General features: G+C 36.9%; 1 protein-coding gene across 1 annotated transcript in view; it reads right to left on the reverse strand.

The window, feature by feature from the left end:
* The window catches only part of ADGB (androglobin), a 155,746-nt gene extending 133,933 nt beyond the window's left edge, over positions 1–21,813 (reverse strand). The window contains exons 1-2 of the mRNA XM_019638918.1: positions 21,676–21,813; positions 1,006–1,168 (exon numbers count right to left, since the gene is read on the reverse strand). Of these exons, the coding sequence (XP_019494463.1) occupies positions 1,006–1,168; positions 21,676–21,749 (237 nt within the window). The 5' untranslated portion in view covers positions 21,750–21,813. The remainder of the gene's footprint in view (positions 1–1,005; positions 1,169–21,675) is intronic.
* Positions 21,814–22,035: the final 222 nt, after the last annotated feature.

Genomic DNA, 22,035 nt, shown 5'->3' on the forward strand with positions numbered 1-22,035 from the left:
TTAAGGCAATTAATCCTGGTAAAATATAAATGTTGCAAATCATGGCTAAAAGCTAACATATCATAGAAATGTAATCACAATGCGTGGAGTGTCCAGCACTCACACCAATGGAGAAACTGTTGCTTCCAGAGCCAAGAATGCTGAGGTTGTGGAACAGAACCAGGGGATGGGGAACAAGGTTCTGTCCCAGATGGTACCACTTTGCACTGTTGTAATAGCCAGTGTTTGAGCTGATGCTCAACTGCTCCATTGACGATTTGCACAAGCTACCTTCCTGATGTAAATTCACACCCAATGTCCATAAGCTTTGAATTGCCGTTAAAAATATACTATGGCCATTTTCATTTGAACCCAGAGAGTTCAAAAGCCTTTGCACCTAAAAGTTTCATAATCAACCTAGGTGTGGTACCAAGAATGCATTCCCTCACATTGGTAATTTGAACTTGTTCAGGTTCTAAGAGTCAGCAATTTATGTTTATTGAATAACTTTTGTAAACAAATTATTGATATAAATCATAAAGTTTGTGATTCTACATTTTGTGAACAAAATGTGAATGCTAATAAGTACCATTTTGGAGTGCTCTATGCAAACAAAGACACCAAAGTTGAACCTAGCCATTCTGTACCATCTCCTTAAAAAAAAATCTTTCCTGTAATCACCAAATGACAGCTCACAAGTCTGCAGAGGTCTCTTGGTGTCTGAACCACCATCTCCAAATGCCTTGTTCCCAATGTGTCCAAAATCCACCAGCTAACCTGCTCTATTAATCAATGTCTTCTGTACTTCATTGTGACTCTTTGGTCATCTCTCTCCTCCCACTTATTTAAATCTGATTCACCAAAGCTGAGGACGAAGGATCGGAAAGACAACGTAGGACAAAAACAAAATTTCTCTTTGGTATGGAGACTGTGGAGTAGAATGAGCACACTCACGTGTGAACGTATCTTATTTCATTATAACAGTAAAGACCCAAATGGAAGCCAGTCACAATCAAGTTTACTTACAAGTATAGGGCTTTTCCCCGTTTTGTCCTTTTCTTTTCCACCTTTGCCTGTGTCCCACTTTTCCGCATTTATGTCAGCTTCATTCCACTCTGGCCAGATAGAGAATTTCCCCTTCTTCTGCTCAACAGAACTGGCTTGTATATTGCTGCCAAAATAGTACTGACTACAGACAGAGAGGGTGGGAGGCGGGTTAGTTCTAATTCAGATCTCTGAAGTGAAATATTAGATAACTGAACGACTTCAATTTAAGTGTTTTGTAAGCAGTCATGTTAAATACATTGTTCAATATATCCATCCCTGCAGCCAGGCAGGGTCAGGGTTCTAAAGACCAAAATACCCCAAAGAGACAATTCAAAAAACAAATTCTGAGCATTAGTCCCTACTTGCTAATAGAAGACATTCATCATAAACATATGAGATGCCATAAAGGGGGTATTGACACGTAGGGAAAATCCTTTACATATATAATGCTAACAGCTTTTTGAAGATCAGTACAAATATAATTTTGATTTTCCCAATATAAAAGTGCTATGTGATCATTATTTTAAATAAAATTTTAAAATACAAATTAAATAAATAAGAACGTCATACCCAATCCATTCTCAAAACTGCATTGTTAACAATGGTCCATTTTCTCAGACTAATGTACAAGGATATACATCTCTTCTTCAAAGATGACATCATTCAGCATATTCTCTTTTATAGACTGCTTTTATCCACTTATCAGTATAGTGTCAATAATTCACATGGCAATAAGTATTTATCTAAATATGAATTTAATGGCTCCATAATATTCTATTATATGAGTACTGCCCTTTGTTTAACTGAGCTTCTATTTTGGAAATTTGAGGGGTTTGATTTAAATATTTTTTTATTATTAAAAACAAGACAGTTGTTGCTATCCTGGTTGCCAGATGTTTGTATACATTATTATTTCCTTAGGATAGCTTTTAATAAAGAGTTTTACTATACCAAAATATCTGCATAATCAAAGTGTGTGATATATTCTGACTGATTTTCTACAGAAAATTTGGACTTGTTTTATACTCTCATCATTAATATGTTACAGCTTCATATCTCTAAACCTTCACTTTTACTTCTTTATTTTCATGAATTTTAAAGTCAAAACGAGGCATCTTGTTTAATTTTTCAAGTTTTTACTACACATGAGTCTAGAACTTTGTTCCTTACCCTGGGATAAGCAACGAACAAACCAGACTAAAATTCCTACTTTTAAAGAGTTCACATTCTAATAGGTGGAGACACAAAACAAACACCATAAATTAAGTAAAATATATACTATATTAGTAAGTGGAAAATGCTAAGCGTGAATATAAAAGAGGAGGGGGGAACCAAAGCTTTAAGTTGTACGAATTTTAATACAGTGGTTAAATGAGCAGGTACAAACAGCAAGGACGAGTATTCTAGATGTAGCGAGCACACTGTGTATTTGAATAGGAATAAAGGAGGGCAGTATGGCTGAAGCACAGATAGAGGGAGATGATTTCAGAGAGGTAACAGAAGATGCAAAGATTATACAGGTAATCTAAGCCAAAGGAAGAACATGGGCCTTCAGTCTGAGTGAGACAGGAAGCCAAAGGAGGGTTTTGAGCAGCTGTATAACATGACATGGCTAAAATTTTATACGCATTCTTGCTGCTATGTTGAGAAAAGACTAAAGGAGACAAGAGAGACAATTTAGGAGGCATTTAAATAACAGGAGAGGGCTAGTGGTGGTTTGGATCAGTTGGTAACAGTGGAGCAGTCAAGAAACAGTCCCCAGTGTAGATTTTTTAGGCAGAGCAAGTAGATTGAGTTGATATTTCCGGATAGACAGAAGAGTATGATATGGGGCAAAAAAGCAGCATTTAACTTTTGAATGAGTTGTGTTTGAGATGTTTATCAAACATCCATGAAGGTGTTGAATAGGCAGTTACAGAATTCTGATGTTGGAGAGAAAAAAACTAAAAGTGCAAATTTGACAGTCATCACCATTTGGAAGATATTTAAAATCTTAAAATGACTATACCTAAGGAAGAGGCACTCCCAGAGACGCTATTCAAAACACCTAACCACTGGTACCGAATGAGACTGACCAAACGAAATGGACCCTGGTCAGTGTCTACAAAGCTACTAGCTATTCCAGATGTTTACTCTTTACTTTAAATAGTGGGGTCAGGGATGCAAGGTCCTCAGCGTAGGTCAGGAACCAGGGCGGGAGACAGAAATGTCTGGAGCTCAATCACTGGTAAGGTTATTATTAAGGCTCCTTCCCAATGAACAGAAAAATATTTCAATATTCTAACAACCAATGCAGCGGTAGATCTGCCCTGGTAGTCCATGTTGAAGTCAGACAGAGTAGGAAGAAAACAGAAAACTGAGAAAAGTGGTCAGTGTGCAAGACAAAATAATGCCTGCCCCCAATCTGTATTGGTACAGATTACAGATAAAAAGAAATTAGTGATTTTTGTATCTAATTACCTCATTTAGGAAGCTCAAAATCTTTAGAGCTGTTTTTGTAAAAGGAAGATCTAATTTCTTAAAAATAAAGGCCCTGCTAAAATTATGTTTTGCCTTCCTCTTCATTCTGTCAAGTGTAAGTAAATGTTTTGGCTCTCTCCCTTAAGCTGTTAAACTGTATCACTAATTGGCCTATTTTTCCTGTAACATGTCAGATTTGTTTCCATCTGAATTGAAGATCATGTAAAAAGACTCTCAATAGTGGTGCCTTATACCAACCCAATCGCTCACTTATAGTGCTACACACACAGCAAAACAGTGGTCAGATATACAGTCCAATGTCAAATATATTGCAGACTTCAAATGATCATGTACAAGTGTTGAAACTCTCAATACAGTGTACCCTTGAAGTTCACACCAGAGTGTACCTACTGCTCTAGCACAGTTGGGATCCTTTAAGTATTCGAAGCACTTAGTTCTGGTCTCATCAACTCTAAGAACAAGATAATCCTTAAACACAAAAGTTTCCCAGCACTTTTGAAGATTTAGGAACTGATAATACTGGGAAATGAATGTTGCCAAATTTTAGAAAATTCAACCATGTAAAGAAATCAAATCTGACATGCTGAAAAATCAGAGGTATATACAGAGTTACTTTAGTCACACAGCAATATACCCCATTTCTAGTAAATGATTTCGTCTATTTAAAATACAAGTTATATAAAAGATTTCAAAGATAAATATATTCTATACATGTACAGTTAAATGCTCCCTTCCTCACAATGAGTCTAAAAATGCTATTGAGATAAGGGGAGTGTCATTTTCCCTCTTAGGGTAGGTTAGAAATATGTATACAAAAAAAAATATTTGTGGAAATTTATTATATAAAAAAAATTCATAAAAGTCAGTGGAGAATGTTTATAATATAAAATCTGTATATTCCAAATGTCAAATGATATTCCAAAAGAAACCAATGTCTGGAGGTAGAAAAAATTTAGGAAGACAGGCAAAGGGCTGATTGCCTGAGTGGAAATATAAAATAGAAGGTACTCCTGGGAGAAAGAAAGGAAATACAAAGGAAATGAGTTATAACAGCAGGTCAACTCAGACAGAATAGTGTGACATACAAAGTGATATATGAAGTAAGCATCAGATACACAGGTAAGATGATTTCATATGTGTGTGTGTATATATATATATATATATATATATATATATATATATATATAATGGTTGAAATGAATTATGATTAAAAGCCATTGAAAAATATGAATGGTGGTTGCCAGAGGCAGAGGGTGAGGGGTGGGAAGGTGGGTGAAGGTGGTCAAAAGGTACAAGCTTCCAATTATAAAATACATAGCCCATGAGGATGTAATGTACAGCATGGTGACTATAGTTAATAATACTGTATTGTGATTTCAAAAGTTGATAAAAGAGTTGATCCTAAAGGTTCTCATCACAAGGAAAAAAATGTGTAACTACAATATATATGGTGATGGATGTCAACTACTTTTATGGTGATCATTTCACAATGTATACAAATATCAAATCATTATGTTGTACACCTGAAACTAATATAATGTTATATGTCAATTATACCTCAATTAAAAAGTCAATGGACTAATTACAGAAAGAACCCATAGTTGTGGATTGGGGGCTAGAACAGTATAATCCTCAAGTAGGTACTAGGAACTGGATTTGAGCAGTGGCAGTCCAAGCTTAAAAGTCTGTAAGTCTATTTTAAAAAAGAAACTGAATTTACCCTATGAACGTCAGGAGACCAGAAATGGGCTTCATGAATGAGCATGCCACTAGAGTTACTCATCAGCTCCTAGCTGTGAACTGGTCTAACTCCCTCTACAGTTTCTGGTATAACAGGCAACGTGCCACTTTCCTGTGATTCCATGAGGAAATAGGCTGGCGTAAAGAGAAACAATGGGAATGAGTGGTGGCCCTCTACCACCATGAGTGCGTGGTATCAGGGATAGCACTTCCCACATGGGAGAAAGGCCTCCCACCCCCAGTGTTAAGACTTGAGTGGAGGTAGGGGTAATATAAAAATACACCCACCAGTCAGAAAGGACTCTGCTCTTATAACGGTACAGAGTGCTGCAGACCATCTGCTGGTCCCTTAACCATTTAGTAACTGAATTGTGGATAGGTCCTGGGGTTCTCAGAGAGGGTTCAGAGTTCAAAGGCAGAGAGACATTCTTTAGGGAGATCAAAAAAAAAAAAAAAAGCAACTGTGCCAAAGGATGAGGTTTCAGCACTGTTAACACTATTCTGTCCTTATCAGTAGTGCAGGTCAACTGGATGTCAGCAATGGGTAGGGAGAAAATCATCCTGGAAAGCCATCCAAACCACATGGCAGAGAACAGCATGCGTGAGTTTTAAATATCTACAAAATACAAACTAAAAAACCAACATTACAAAGCAAAAGAAGAAACTTAAAACTATGAGAAACAGTTGGTAAATATGTCAAAAGAAAGAAATCACACCCAAGGAAAGAGAAATAATGTAGGAAATATGAAAGTTAAAAGTGATGAAGGACAGTGATTTTTGAAAGATAGGAAACAAATGAGGTGAGTCCATAAGAGAGTTTTCAGGCCAGTGGAGGGGGAGTTAGCCCAGGCACATCCCAGCAGATTTCTTGAGTAAAGGAGAAGGAATAGAGTGTCTTGGGAAGACCAAGACAGCTAGTTTGCAGGACAGAACACTAAAGGAGAGAGCTTCACACAGAGAGAACTCTTGTGATCTTCAGGAGGTCACCCATTCCATATAAATTTTAGGATAGGTTTTTCTATTTCTGCAAAAAAGTAATTGAGATTTCTATAGCAATTACATTGAATCTGTAGATTTCTTTGGGTAGTAATGACATTAAAATGTCAGTAGTCTTCCAACCTATGAACATGGGATGTGCTTTCATTTATTTACGTCTTTGATTCCTTTCAGCAATGTCTTGTAGCTTTTCTGTGCCAGTCTTTCATCTCCTTGGGTAAGTTATTTTCTACATATTTTATTCTTTTTGATGCTATTTTATATGGAATTATTTCTGAAATTTACTTTTCACATAGAAATGCAACTAATTTTTGTGTGTTGACTTTGTATCCTGTTACTTTGATGAATTCATTTATTACTTTTAACAGTTTTTTTTAAGGAATCTTTAGCACTTTTCAACTATAAGATCATTTTATCTGCAAAAAGATAAGTTTACTTCTTCCTTTACAATTTAGATGCCTTTTATTTCTTTTTCTTGCATGATTGCTCTGGCTAGAAGTTCCAGTACTATCTTGAACAGAAATGGTAAGGTGAGCATCTTTACCTTATCCCTGATCTTAGAGGAAATAGTTTCAGTCTTTCACCATTGAGTATGATGTTTGCTGTGGATTTTTCTTATATGGCTTTATGTTGAGGTACTTTTCCTTCTATTCTCAGTTTGTTGAATGTTTTTATAATGAAAGGATGTTGAATTTTGTCAAATGCTTTCTCTGCATCAATTTAGAGATAATAATGGGTTTTTTCCCCCCTTCATTCTGTTGATGTGGTATATCATATTGATTTGTTTTCATATGTGGAATCATCCTCACATTTCAGGAATAAGTCCCATTGAGCATGGGTTATGATCTGTTTACTATGTTGCTGAATTCTGTTTACTAGTATTTTGTTGATGGTTTTTGCATAAATGTTCATAAGACATATTGATCTCTAGTTTACTTTATCTGGCTTTGGTATTAGGGTAATTTTGGCTTCACAGAATGAGTTAGGAAGTGTTATCGCCTTTTCAATTTTTGTCCAAGTTTGAGCAAGACTGGTATTAGTTCTTCTTTAAATATTTGGTAGAATTCACCAGTACAGCCAACAGGTTCAGAGTTTTTTTTTTGTTGAGAGATATTTGATTACTGATTCAGTTTCCTTAATATTTATAAGTCTGTTCAAATTTTCTATTCATAATTTAGTCTGGTAGGTTTTGTGTTTCTAGGAATTTGTTCACTTCATCTAGGTTATTCAATTTATTGATATACAGTTGTTCATAGTACTCATAATCCCTTTTATTTGTGTAGAAGTGGTAGTAATGTCCCCACTTTCATTTCTGATGTTAATATTTTGAGTTTTCTCTTTTTTTTATTTTGTTAGTCCATCTGCTAAAAGTTTGTCAGTTTTGTTGAGCTTTTCAAAAAACCAATATTTGGTTTCATTGATTTTCTCTGTTGTTTTTCTGTTCTCCATTTTGCTTATTTCTGCTCTAATTCGTATCATTTATTTTCTTCTGTTAGCTTTGGGTTTTATGGCTGGTAACAATAGTACTAGTTTGGCTCTATGAGAGTCCTCCAATCCTTTTGTGTACTTTTTCTTTGGCATTGGGTAGCTTTTCACGTACAATATTAAAAAAAAAAGACTAAAATAACTAAAATGAAAACTAAACTGAGAAAAAGTACACAAGAAAAGCACTAATGATAGATTAGATATTGAAGAAGAGTAATGAATTGAAGAGACAGCAATAGAAATTATCCAAAATAAAACATTAAAAAAATGAAAATAAACAGAGCATCAGTGAACTCTGGGACACCTTCAAACTATCTAAGTGGTATTGGTGTCATCAAAGGAGGAACTGGAGAGAGTAAAAAAATATTTGAAGTGTGGTCAAAATTTTAAATATTTCAATGCAAACTAAAAACCCATGGATTCAATAATTTAAATGAGCCCCAAACTCAAAAACTATGTAGAAAATCATACCAAGCATCAGAATAAGGAAATTACTCAACAGTAGTAGTAAAAGAAAAATTTAAGAACCAGCTGAGAAACAAACAAAAAAAGAAAAACAGCAAATTTCTCATTAAAAACAACACAAATGAATGGACAACATCATTAAAGAACTAAAAGAAAAAAAATCTGTCAAGCTAAAATTCTATACCTAATTAATATTAAAATAACTTTTAAAAATGAAAGTGATATAAACACCTGTTTTACATAAAAAGAAAAAAACTAAAAGAATTCATCAGTAGAAAATATTTACCACAATAAAAAATATAAAACAAGGCGCAAGAAAAAATGATACCAGATAGAAATATGGATCTATACAAAGAAATAAAGAAAATTTGAAGTAGTGACTACATGGTTAAATATACAAGTTATTTTAATCTTTAAATATATTTTTTAATATAATTAACTGCTTACACATATAATGTAGTAAGGTTTATAACATACATAAAGGTCAAATGTATGAAAACTATAGCAAAGGTGAGAGGTGGAAACATATACTATTACAATGTTTTTGTATTAAATGTGGACTGGTATAATATCAAAATAAGGTAGAATGTAATAAGTTGTGTGTACTATAAACTGTGACTACCAAAAGAACAAAATAAGGAGATATAGCTAAAAACCAACCAAAGAGAGAAATAGAATTTAATAAAAAACACAATGTATCCAAAATATAGCAGAAGAAGAAAAAAAGGAACACAGAAAATGTAGAACTAAGAGAAAACAAGTAGCAAGATAACAGATTTAAATCTAGAAGTATTAGTAATCACATTAACTGCAAATGGTCCAAACACCCCAGTTCAAAGGGACAGGTTGTCAGATTAAATAAAAAGTACAGTCCAACTATATGCTATCTACAAAAAATCCATTTTATATAGAAAGACACAAATAATAAAAAGATGAAAAATATATAGCATGGGAACATTAATAAAAATTATTTTAAAAGTAGATTTCAGAACAAAGATTGTTACAAGGGATTGGAAAATATAATTTATAATGACAAAAGCAATTCTTTGAGATACTATGACAATCCTAAACTTTTGCTAGTACGTGAAGTAAAACCATATAGAACTATAAGAATTGATAGGTAAATTTATAAATATAGTATAAGATAGCAATATTACTCTCAATAATTGATAGAACAAGCAGACCAAAAATCAGTACGGCTATACAACTATAGAATATAGAATACTATATATCAAAATTGACTTAATTGACATCTATAGAACACTCTGTCACAAAAGAATACACATTCTTTTCAAGAACACAAACGATGTTTATCAAGATAGACCATAATCTGAGACATAGAATAAGTCCCAATAAATTTAAAAGAATTCAAGTCATACAAAGTATGTTCTCTAATGGAATTATACTAAATATCACTAATAAAAAATCCTGGAAAAATTTCAAGATATTTGGAATCTAAATAAAATGCATATGATTAACCAATGTTTTAAAAAAAGAAATAAAAAGAAAGTTAGAAAGCATTTGAATTGAATAAAAATGAAAACACAACATATTAAAATTTATAGGATGCCAATAAAGCGTTACATAGGACCAAATACCTGTATTAGAGTCAGAGTCTCAAAACAACATACTCAGTTTCCATCTTAAGAAAAAAAAGCAAGTTAAATTCAAAGTAAATAAAGTAAGGTAATAAAGATTATACCAGATTAATAGAAATAGAAAACAGAAAAATTATAAGAAAAAAAATCAATGAATCAAAATTCCACTTCTTTGAGATCATCGAAATTGATTGAACTCTATTCAACTTGATGAGGAATATAAGAGAGAAGAAACACAAACTACCGATATCAAAAATGAAATGAGAGGGCCGGCCGAGTGGCGCGATGGTTAAGAACTGGCTTGGGATGCCAGAGGGCCCCGGTTCGGATCCCACATATAAGGGCCAGTGACACTGCCCTTCACAGCTAAGATGCTGAACAACAGCTCAACCTGGAGCTGGGCTGCCGTGAGTCGCTGGCAACGGCGTAGGATGCAGCCCCTGCTGCAGTGGGTTGCAATGGGCTACTGTGTGTAGCCAGCAGCCAGCGTGAGCGGCCAGCAGCCGAGGTGAGCGGCCGTCTAGAAGCCAGCGACTGATCTGCCTTGCCCAGGAAGAGCGCAATGATGGTGCCAAATTGGGCCAGTGAAGCAATGTCCTCCACAACTAGACTGAAGAACAAAAGGACAGCAACTTGTCTGTTTCCCTTCCCCCAATTCCCCAACACTGTTCCCATCCCCCCAATTCCCCAATAAAAATCTTAAAAAAAAAATGAAATGAGGGGACATCACTACTGATCCTGTAGACATTAAAAGAATAATAAGGAAATATTATAAATAATTCTATGTCTATATATTCAATAACTTACATCGGATCGATTCCTTGAAGGATACAAACTAAGAATACTCATTGAGGAAGAGATAGATTGTATTGGAAATATTGACTGTTCCTGCATCTATTAAAAACAAGTGAATTTACCATTAAAAACCCTTCCAGAAAGAAAACTCCAGGCCCAAATGTCTTCACTGGTGAAGTATACTAAATATTTAAGGAAGAAATAATAGTAATTCTGTATTATCTGCTGACAACAACATAGATGAATATCAAAATAATTATGATTAGTGAAAGAAGCCATACAAAAGGTATACATAGTTCATGATTCCATTTATATAAAAGTCTAGAAAATGCAAACTAATCTATAGTGACAGAAAACATAATGGTTGCCTGGGGACTGGAGTCAGGAAGGGACAGAAGGAAGGCATCACCAAGGGACCCAGAACACATTTTTGAACGGTAGATCGGTTCATTATCTTGTCTTGATGCCTTCATGTGTGTAGATGTATTATGTGATACATCAAAACTTATCAAGACACACCCTTCAAATATGCGCAATTTGCTGTATGTCAAATTTACATCAATAAACCTGATTTAAACGAGAAAGAAAAGAAAACAATCCCAGGGATTTTAAAAGGCAAATTAAGGAAATTCCAAACATCACTTTGTGATAGTAATATTATTTGTTCCTAGAGTAATAATACATAATAAATCTACATTCTATGATACATTTGATTACCACGCCATATGCAATGAAACATAGTTTGGGGCTGGCCAAGTGACTCAGTTGGTTAAGAGTTCGCTCAAGAGTTTGAGCTCTGAGCAACAGCGGTTCAATTCCCAACCTGAGCTGAGCTGCTGCTGAGCTGCCAACAGGTGGCAGGATGGCTCAGCTAAAAAAACCAAAAAACCAAAAAACATACTTTGTTTACATATTGTGTCTTTCATGTAAACCTATTCCTGGTCAGTTAAACACCCTGCATAATTTCATAATTTGCATTTGGGAAAAAGTAAAAATTATCTTTATATTTAATTAAAGTAGTCCATAATTGTATTAAAATATATTTTAGAATCCAATTATTAACAGAACCCTAACAAAATAACTTTTGTAAAACTTAAAAGCAAACTCATTTCTTGCAAAGGTGACAAAATTATTTTTTTTTAATTCTTAGGTTAATGAATGAGATTATATAATACAATAAGAAACATATAAGAGTTGAAAACCAAAGAAAAATTTATATGGTATACAGTCATTAGAGACTTTTAGGAAAAAAAAAAACCCAGCAGAATCTTACACACATACTCACTCATATATTCTTTAATTAGGTTATTTTCACTGTAAGGATGTTAAAATTTTAATAAAATAAGGATCTGAAAATTTGCCATCATTTTCTTCAAGCATGCTGTTCAGGGTAGACATAATTTTATTCATAGTGTGAGGCAGTTTATTTATGCAATGTGCACTCAGCATGCCTTCTTAAGTAATGTCAGCCAATATCCCAGTACCCTGAAGTAATCAAATATGAACAGAATTACAAAATTGACTTAATTTGGAATAGGGGCATTGTGAGGGCCATACTTTTCAGAAGTATCAAATATGTAAGAAAATAAATTTCAATCTTCAAAAAATGATAAAATTTAAAATTATTAAAGCCAGATTGTTATGTTGACCTTTTATTCCTTGGCTTTATTAGAATTATTTAATTGGGCATTTAACTTTAAAAGTTCAATGTTTATCTGTTTTTCTCAATACATTATGCTTATTTGGAGAAGGACTTGAACTTGAGGAGGGGTGCGGCAAGGGGGTAGAAGAAAGAAAAAAATACAGGGGCAGATCCAGAGAAAGAACTCTAGGAAAGGACAAGAGAGGGTAGATTTAGCTGGAGTGACACACGCTATAGGCCACTGAGCCCTCTTGAGAGACAGAAAGGAACAGGCCGGGAGAGTAGAAGAGAACACTGTACACAGGCTGCTAGGATCTCAAGCTTCTGTCATTTCCCAGGATATGACACCTTCCAGCAGCAAAGCTGATATTTATAAAGAGCAAGCACAAAACAGGCTATGCAAAAACGTGAGTGTCCATGGTGACTCAAATCAAAGTCCATGAAAGAAACAACAGCTCCACAGGCCCCAGACACTGGTACATACATAGTACATGCAGTTTCCAATAAACCTTTTGTTCTTTTCTTTTTTTCACACAACTCCAACTACTTTCCTCACAACCTCATTCTTTGTCTATGGTGCAAATCAGCCCTAAATTGCTTCTAGACTTTGACCCAAGGTGGTGCAAACATGTGGTTTTGCCTCTAATTTTTAATTAATTCGTTATAATAGTATGCAGAAAGGGCCCTGTTGACAGTGTACGCAGTACAGCCTTCATCTTTGACCTTGACCTTATCTAGTTCAAGTCTCCCTGTTTCTGGCTCATACCTGGTGCAAAAGCAGGCAAAACAGTCCACAATCCTTCCTGCTTTCTCTCCTTTTGTCAGGGTATCCTCGGGGTTGGATGAACTGGAGCCTTTTTCATTAATTGATAACCTAGATACACTACCTTCTCTCTGGTTCGATAGATAGCTCCTCTGAATACCCTCCTAACCAGTACTACTCAAAACAAATGCTGTAGCAAGTCTGAAGATGAAGAGAGCCGAGAAGCTCTGAGTTTACCTTGACCTCTAAGAGTCTGCATGTGGATGGAAGTCACATACCCCAGACTGAGAGTGAGGAAAGGGGGGCAAAATGGGCACACTGATCTTTTGAGAACTTTGGCTAAAGTAATATATATAATTCTGATATTCATCAGGTCACAAGGATGGAATAAAAATAATTACAAAATATTTGGACTATCGCATTCATTTTAACACCAGCAAAAACAAAAACAAAAACAAAACAAAAACAGACAAAACATAAGTGTTTGTTTACTTTAAAAATGTATCATATGTTAATTCAGCTATACAAATTAGCATGATTATAAGCTGCAGAACCTGGAATTAATTAGCTAATACCATGACCCCTTAATACAGTTCCTCATGTTGTGGTGACCCCATAAAATTATTTTCGTTGCTACTCTATAACTGTCATTTTGCTACTGTTATGAATCATAATGTAAATATCTTTTTGTTTTCCGATGGTCTTAGGCGACCCCTGTGAAAGGGTTGTTTGACCCCCAAAGGGGTCGCGACCCACAGGTTGAGAATCGCGGGCTTAGACCTTCCCTGGGAGGAAATGTTAATAAAATTTCAAAGCACTGGTTGGATACTTCTTACAACAACATAAGCATATCTTCTTTGTCAAGGATGAAAGGGAGAATAATTAGTAATATTTCTATCCAATCTTTCACATTATACAAATTATATAAATCATATTAAAGGTATATTTTTAATCTGTCTTGGATACAGTTTTTAGTTATTTTATCTCACATTAAGTGATATAATCAGTTTATAGATTATTTAATCCCTTGATTTAAATACTGCAACCTGGAAATGTCAAAGAAATAGTAAAGTCAATTAAAATATTTTTAAATTGTCACTTTTGATTGAGGCAATATTCATTTGCTCATCTATAAGCATTAGCAACAATGCTATTAGTCTCAAAGTACAAATTTGGTTATGTTTTTAGGTAAAAACAAAGTACAAATTCCATGAGTTTATAAGTTTAAATATTTTCAGTCTGCTGCTTCTTCTCTTCTAATAATGCTATAGAGTAAACTTGGGGAGACATTTTACCTCCAAAACTAAACAAACTAAAAATTGGGTGATTAAAAAAAATGATTTTACTGCCAGAGATGATTCTTAAACCATGCAAATTTTAATGAATTATTAAACAAATGCTCAGATTAAGATTATAAGGGAGAACTGATGGCAGACCCCTCTAAGACTAATTATCTTAGTCTATCCCCACTAAACAGGGATTTTGGCTAGATTTTCATATTTAAAAATACCGACATTTATAGAATGCCAAGTGTTGCCCTATGTTCTGGGGACGATTGACAGGGCCTCTTCCCTCTGGCTCTCAATCTCTGTCTGGTTCTGAGTCAGAGGATTTTATGGCCGAGCTGCCACATCAGGTGTCCAGTTCAACTCAATTAAGTTACACACACAATCTTAAAACAACATTGTGCCAGGCCCTAAAGAGAATGCAGAAATAAACAAGGCAAGGAAGGCATTTACAAAACTGTCATTGAATTTTATTTACACTTTTTTTCCTTGGCTTTCCAGACATGATGGCATCGTCACCTGGACATCATAGCACATATTACAACTTCCGCTGAAGCTCAGCAATTTGGCTTTTGCAGTCTTTGACCTCAGTTGCCTCACGGATCTGCTCTGCACCCACTTGCCTCCCCCGCTCTAAAAATGGTCCTATCTTCCAGAGTTCCCAGGATCAGGCATTCCCCCCAGTATCTCAGATAACCACCCATTTCTTGCTACCCTGATTCTTAATCCAGCATGAATTCCATGCCAACAATTGTCAAATTATACTTCATAAAACATCATTCTGATAATGAAAACCATCTGTGTCTCCCCATGGCATATAGTTTCAGTTCCTTAATCTGCCCCTCATTCTGCTGTGCACTCGTCTGAGATCATTTACATGTCACTACATTCACACAGACTCTACCCGAGACAACCTGGATGGCTGCCTGTGCCCTAAACATTCCCATTGCCCATACTGATCATCTACTAACCTGTGCATTTGGAAACTGGGGGATTGGCTGCTGGGGGGGAGGTTAGAAAGACCAGCTCCACTTTGAAGCCATCTTCGTCTCCTCTAACTCATACAGCCTTCATTTTAGGAATCTCATGATTTCTCTAATCCAACCTCATGCCAATGCATGGTTCCTTCTGTTATTTCCAACAGGTTCCCCCTAGCAAATGTGGAATTACCATATATTTCCTAGTTACTTCTGTATGAATGTTAGGCACATCCCACATCCAGATTACATGTCTCTGGAGAAAAGGTAGCATGTTTAACAATTCCTTGACCTCTAGACTTTGGGTGCGAGAAGTGCTGATTAAATAGTTGAGAAATGAACATAAAAAATAAGCTTTCCTCTAGGGAAGTTTCTGTCACTGGAGCTGACCTTTGAAATTTGTTAATTGACCTGAGTTGTTGAGGTCCACAGAGGTCAGCTGGGAAAATCCTAGAACTTGTGTGAACCCTGGGTTTTTTCCTCTCTGCGCCTCCCCTTACCTCTGCCTTTCTCTGTGGAGCTGTGAGGGCTGGACCTGCAGCTATAAAATTTACACTCATACAGTGTTGTTCTCTTTGGGGGGACTTCTGTTCTGATTTCTAAAGGTAGAGGAACATATTATCTACCAACCACTGCTGCATGGTTTCATTTAATCAGCTCTCCCTTGGATCTCAGATAACAAAGAACCCACTTAATTTAATCCTCAGTAAGTTATTTATCCTTCTATTATATTTTGCTTTTATAGTATTGATCACAATTCATTGATCATAATTTTTGTAATACTCCTGTTTTCAAATTTTTATATAGACAAATATGTTGATTTTTTTTGAGAATTCTATGAAATTTAGATGTGCAATTAATCAGTAAAGATAGATTAACTTGAGCATTATGAAATATATTTAATTCTGTTTTGCAAAGAGGCCTAATGATTAAGAATCTAGAAGGTTGCATACTTTTTGTTAGTTAAACAAATTATCTGTTTGTTTCATCTTCATTTGAATGTGTTATTGGAAGTGAAACAAACTTTTCTGACTATAAACCCCAAATCTTGTTCTTATCTCAAACTGCCCATCAACGTTCCAAATATTGTAGCATTTAAAGTGCAAGCATTAACATTTTTAAGTATTAACATTTAAATTGCATGTTTTCTTTCCTCTCTTTTGAGTTATCCATGAACTACATAGGACTTACATTTAATACTGCCAAGAAGATCAATTTTTTGTGTTGGTATCACTATAAATCTTTCCAGTGGCATCTAACAAGTGAAAGTATCTTTGCAGTGCCTATTAGTTTACAAATTGATTAATTTAGATTAGTTTATCATTTCTAATTGTCATTAGATACTTATGAGAGTTATAATTTGTGACAGTAGCCATGACAACAAAAATATTGTTCCCAAAGATGTAATTTTTAAAACATGATAACTTCAATTAGGAAAATAAATGAAATCAAAGTTTTAAACATTTAACAATAAAAAAATTCCCTAACGTATAATGGACTCACTGGAGTTTAAAAAAAAAACAAAAAAAACAATCTGCTAAAGTCATGGAAGTTTGGAGCTGGAGGAAAAATAAAGCAGAGAGATGGTAGAGCATGTTGGATTGGGAGCAATTTTAATTAGATGGCCTTTCAGTTACAGAAGAGAAAATTAAATGTCAGAATAGAAAAATGACATGTCCAATGTCACAAAAAAATGGTGCCTGAGCAAACCCTATCATAGAGATTTCATTCTTCCTGATACAGAGAAAGAGAGAATAGATAAAACAGGAATATGATCATCTACTGTAAAAACTGACAGCTCAGTTAGCTGGCTTAATTTTTCTTGGGGATTCAGTCATATTTACTTATGAATTTGGTCACAACTGGACATAGATTATTCCACGTTCTCAGTTGCAACATCTCAGTTTTTGAACTTTGCCAACAGCGATCATATCAAAAAGGGAGGGAGACCCGGGCCTCAATCAAATTCAAAATGAATGAAAACCAAGCTAGGTAATGAAGCCATGAACTAATTTAATAAGCAAATGGTGAGTTCTTATTATGTGCCAGCCATCATGCTAGGCAAAGGCCAGACATGGACATTATCTCCAATCGGACACAAAATTTTAGGGAAAAAAAGAGAGATGCTCTAGATGGCAGCTCTAGGAGAATAAGATTCTATGGGATGGCCATTTTCAAGGGCTCTGAAGACTTTGTCCTTCATTTCCGTATCTAGGACCATGTTAGAGTTGGTTGTATTTGTTGGATGTTTAATCATAGGTATGGTAAAATGGCATATAAAAACTTACTCTAAATGTCCTCAGTGTATGTCAAATGACAATTACACTGGAGCCTTGCTAGACTTTGATCCCTAGGCCCCATGACACATTGTTTTTATCCATGACTTTGCCTGGTATCTATGACTAGTCCTTCAGAGGACAGACTTGGTTGATGATGAACTTCATATCCTATCATATAATGCTATAGCAAAACCTAATGATTTGATATTTAATGTTCAACAGGTCATTTCTAGCAAAGCCTAGATTTTTGTATAACTATTTTACCTTTACTCTTCTATTTTCATAAATATACACATACATTTTTATTGATATACTTCAACTTAGATATTTTTCTGGAAAAAAAAATAAACATGTTAGAAATAGCTCTATCATCTCAAAAAGAAATTGGAAGTGCCAGCAAGGAAAGCGTTAGCATCTTACCAGCAGGGATCTTATCTCTACCACGTGTTTTGTGGTATCCAGTTTGAACAGTTTCTGCATGGGAATTAACAATCTCATCTCTTTCAGGATGTAAATTTTTTCAAGTCAGAGATTTTCCCCAAGCTCCTTAAGAGATGTGAACCTTTAACGTGCATTAATTATAACCACCATTGACTAAGAGTTTTTTGTATGTGTATTAAAAATTATTTTGCAAGCCTGTTATAATCTCTTATTTAATCACTGTCATTCTTTCATTACATAAACATTTTTGAGCGTCTACTACATATGACCAAGGAATCAGTCAGGGTACTAAGGATTCAAAAGTGTATAAAATAGAAAAATCCCTGCCTTTGTTGAACTTACATTCTATTAGGAAGACATATAAATACACATAATTTTTTGAAGTAAAATATATAGTTTGTTAAATGAGAAAAAAAAATGAAGAAAGATAAAGCAGCAAAGGAAAACATAATTTTTTTTGTTTTGGCAAGAAAGTGGGGGTTGAGATTTTAAACTAGTTGGCCAAAGAAGTTGACATGAGAAAATGGCACTTAGGTAAATACCTAAACGAAGTGTGGAGAAAAACCACATGGGAATCTGGGGAGAAGTGCTTTCCAGCAGAGGAAACAGCAAGTGCAAAGGCCCTGAGGTAAGAACAAGCCTGGCATATACTAGGGAGTACAAAGGAAGCTAATATGTGAACAAGGGGTGGTCGAATCAGAAAACTCAGAGGCCTAATCCTGTAGAGCCTTGTAAGACTTGGACCTATAAGAATGGAAGTCATTAACAAACGTTGAAATCACCTGACTTACACTGATTGATATGCAGCAAGAGAGCAATTCTGTTCAAATCATTTATGTATATAGCATCATTAGCTGAAATTTAAGTTAATAAAATGAATGGATTATCTGCCAGGTAGCTGGAAGCCTGCTTATGAGAGAGGACAGAAAACTAGGAACTAGAGAATCAGGAATTACAGACATGGAAATAAATGTGGAAGAGGAGTCCATGGAGGGAGAGTTTAAATACTAGGAATCAGTGAACAAAAGTCCAGTGTGGGATTTTTCAGGCAAGGAAGAAGGTGGAGAAGCAGGCATCCAAAATGTAAAAATCCACTTTAAAAGAATTTACTGCCCACCGCTCATAGGCATAGCTGAAACAGAAATGATCCCTCTGAGGTGGTTTTGGCAGCTGACATGCTCTCGTAGTGTGACCGGCCAAGAGAGGCCCCCCGACCCCTTCCCTGCAAAGAATTTTAAGTTTTCTTTCCTATAGAAATATTAAGTATAGAAATGTTAAGTCTTCTCCCTAGTTTCTTAGTTCCTTAGCTCTTGGTTTGATTACTTTTCTAACCAGTTTGTAAATCCTAGACTAAAGAATGCTCCTAGCCTGAATCCTAAAATTCTATCCCCCTGCTTCTTGATTGCTTTGTAAATCAGTTTCTGAATCCTAAACAATAGACGTCTCCTACTTCAGATAACTTTTTGAAAGCCTGTGACTTCCTAATGTCCCCCGGGCCAGTAAGCTAAATGCCAAACTCATTCTGGGCCCAGACAACTGACACCACCTGAGTAACAGGCTGAATGGCAACAGGCTTCATGAGAGCTAACAGATTTATTAATTAAAATCTATTTTTCCTCATTCAGGGACTTTGGGGATACAGAGGATACCCCAACAAATTGCTGGTCACAACCAAAGAAGCCAATACGGTCTTCCAGGCGGAGCTCGAGACCCCTTCCTCTCATCTGAGATCAGCTAGGGTGAGAGTTCCATGAATCCCCCAATAGGCAGGGACAACTCTAAGCCCCTGCCCAGCAGGAAGCAGATACAGAAAAGACCTCCTGTCCTCAGCTTCCCATAGAGAGTTCATGGGGATCACGTCTCTCAAGGGGAAAACAAGGCAGGCAGTTAGAGGCAGGCATTGGGTCTCTGCATTCCTGTACCACGTCCCACAGAATGTGACTGCCCGGTGACCTCCCCTCTCCACCCAAAACTTCTTTTCATTGTAACTATCTACCCCTAAAACAAATGGGTACAACTAGATCAGACCAGTCACTCGCACCTGCGCAGTACATCTTGTCAATCACAGGTGCCAATCAAGTGGTCCCACGCCCTTAGGGGAACAGCCCATTCTAGAGAAGGGATAAAAACCCCAAGTCCTGGGAAATCTGCGCTTTTTTCTCTTTTTTCCCCTTTTGGACGCCCTGCTCTCTTGACCGCTTATTCCTTTTCAAGCCCTTTGAGCCTCACCCTTGTGCGTGGCCTATTCCAAACTCTTTTAATGTAATTTCTTTTCTAATAATGGGCTCTTGAGCTATTTTCTACTGCTCAGGCCTACTTCTCCTCTTTGAAATGTATTATCTTTTCGAATAAACTACTTTTTCAGCGCTTTACTCTGGCATCTCGTTCAATTCCTTGCTCGAGTTGCCAAGGACCTGGATTTCGCGCCGAAAAGGGGCCACTTTCCAACAACAGTAGCTGGAATAAATTTTATAAATTGTTTAAGTTCAAATAATGTCCCATAGTCTGTGCTATTAATAACGGGGTATTTCTAGAGAAATAAAAAAGACCAATTGGGGCCGGTCGAGTGGCGCGATGGTTAAGAACTGGCTTGGGACGCCAGAGGGCCCCGGTTTGGATCCCACATATGAGGGCCAGTGACACTGTCCTCTACAGCTAAGATGCTGTACAACAGCTCAACCTGGAGCTGGGCTGCCGTGGGTCGCCGGCAACGGCACAGGCTGCAGCCCCTGCTGCAGTAGGTTGCCATGGACTACCATGTGTAGCCAGCAGCCAGCGTGAGCGGCCAGCAGCCGCAGTGAGCAGCTGTCCAGAAGCCGGTGACTGATCTGCCTCGCCTGGGAAGAGTGCAATGATGGTGCCAACGTGGGCCAGTGAAGCGACGTCCTCCACAACTAGACTGAAGAACAAAATGACAGCAACTTGTCTGTTCCTCTTCCCCCAATTCCCCAGCGCTGTTCCCATCCTCCCAATTCCCCAATTAAAAAAAAAAAAAGACCAATGGAAAAAAAAATAATAATGAGGTACATACACAGACACAACAAACACTACCGCAGGACCAAGAGGCATCATATCAATTCCATGAGCTAGGCTCTGTATAATTCCTTGGAGTAAACATTAATAACATGAACTACATATTTATATAGGTTTAACTTTTTTAAACCATTTGATGTCTGATATCATCTGTTTAAAGGCCTTTAGTTGTTGGAATGGGGCAGATACAAACTAGGCAATCACCATTAAGGTTAAACTCTCTTTCTCCCTTCCTAAATCTCTCTCTCTCTCTCTCTTACACACCTCTCTATCTCTATCTCTATCTCTATCTCTACCTCTATCATTATTGGGACCAGCCAGTTGTGGCCCTAACTGGATGTCATTTGAGCTCTGCCTCTTTTGTAAGGAAGTTGCAACCTTTCGGAGTGGCATGGGAGAGGCTTGAAGGGGGAGGAGGGGCAGGAAGGGGTGAAAGGTTCACAGATGGGAGCCAGGAGAAGTGCAGCCCAGCAGCGGTGGGTCGGGCCTGGGGGAGGAACAGGAGTAAGACTCTCCTGGATCCCATAGAAGATAGCGAATTATCCAGAAGGCTAGCCAGCTGAACTCCTGCCCTGGCAGAGCTTGCTACAGGAAAGCAGCCCTGGGACTAGTGGAAAGGCCAAGGGGTAAGGTCGGGGGCGGAATGGGGAGGCGGAGAGGCCCCTTACTCTTTAGATTTGTCCCAGCTTTGAGCAGAGTAGATACGATGCACATCTTTCCTCTTGGCTTGTTTGGAGGTCATAGCAAAGGCCGACCCAGGCAGGCTGCGCTCAGCTGGGACTGCGAGCGGTCTCCGCGCCCCCCGCTCCGCGTCTACCGTTGCCGGGAGACGGCGTGCGCGCGTCCTGCGGACGCTGTGCCGGCGCCGCGCGGCTCAGCTCTGAGGCCGCGAGTGGGCGCGCGAGCGCGGAGAGCCCAAGTCTCCATGAATCCTAGGGATTGGGGGTTTTGCGGAGAAATTCTGGTCACGGACTTGACCGTAGGATTGATGGGCAGCTCTGATAAGTTGGAGTTCTTCTATCAGACCA

Source organism: Hipposideros armiger, unplaced genomic scaffold (assembly GCF_001890085.2).
Source record: "Hipposideros armiger isolate ML-2016 unplaced genomic scaffold, ASM189008v1 scaffold_41, whole genome shotgun sequence".
NCBI lineage: Eukaryota > Metazoa > Chordata > Mammalia > Chiroptera > Hipposideridae > Hipposideros > Hipposideros armiger.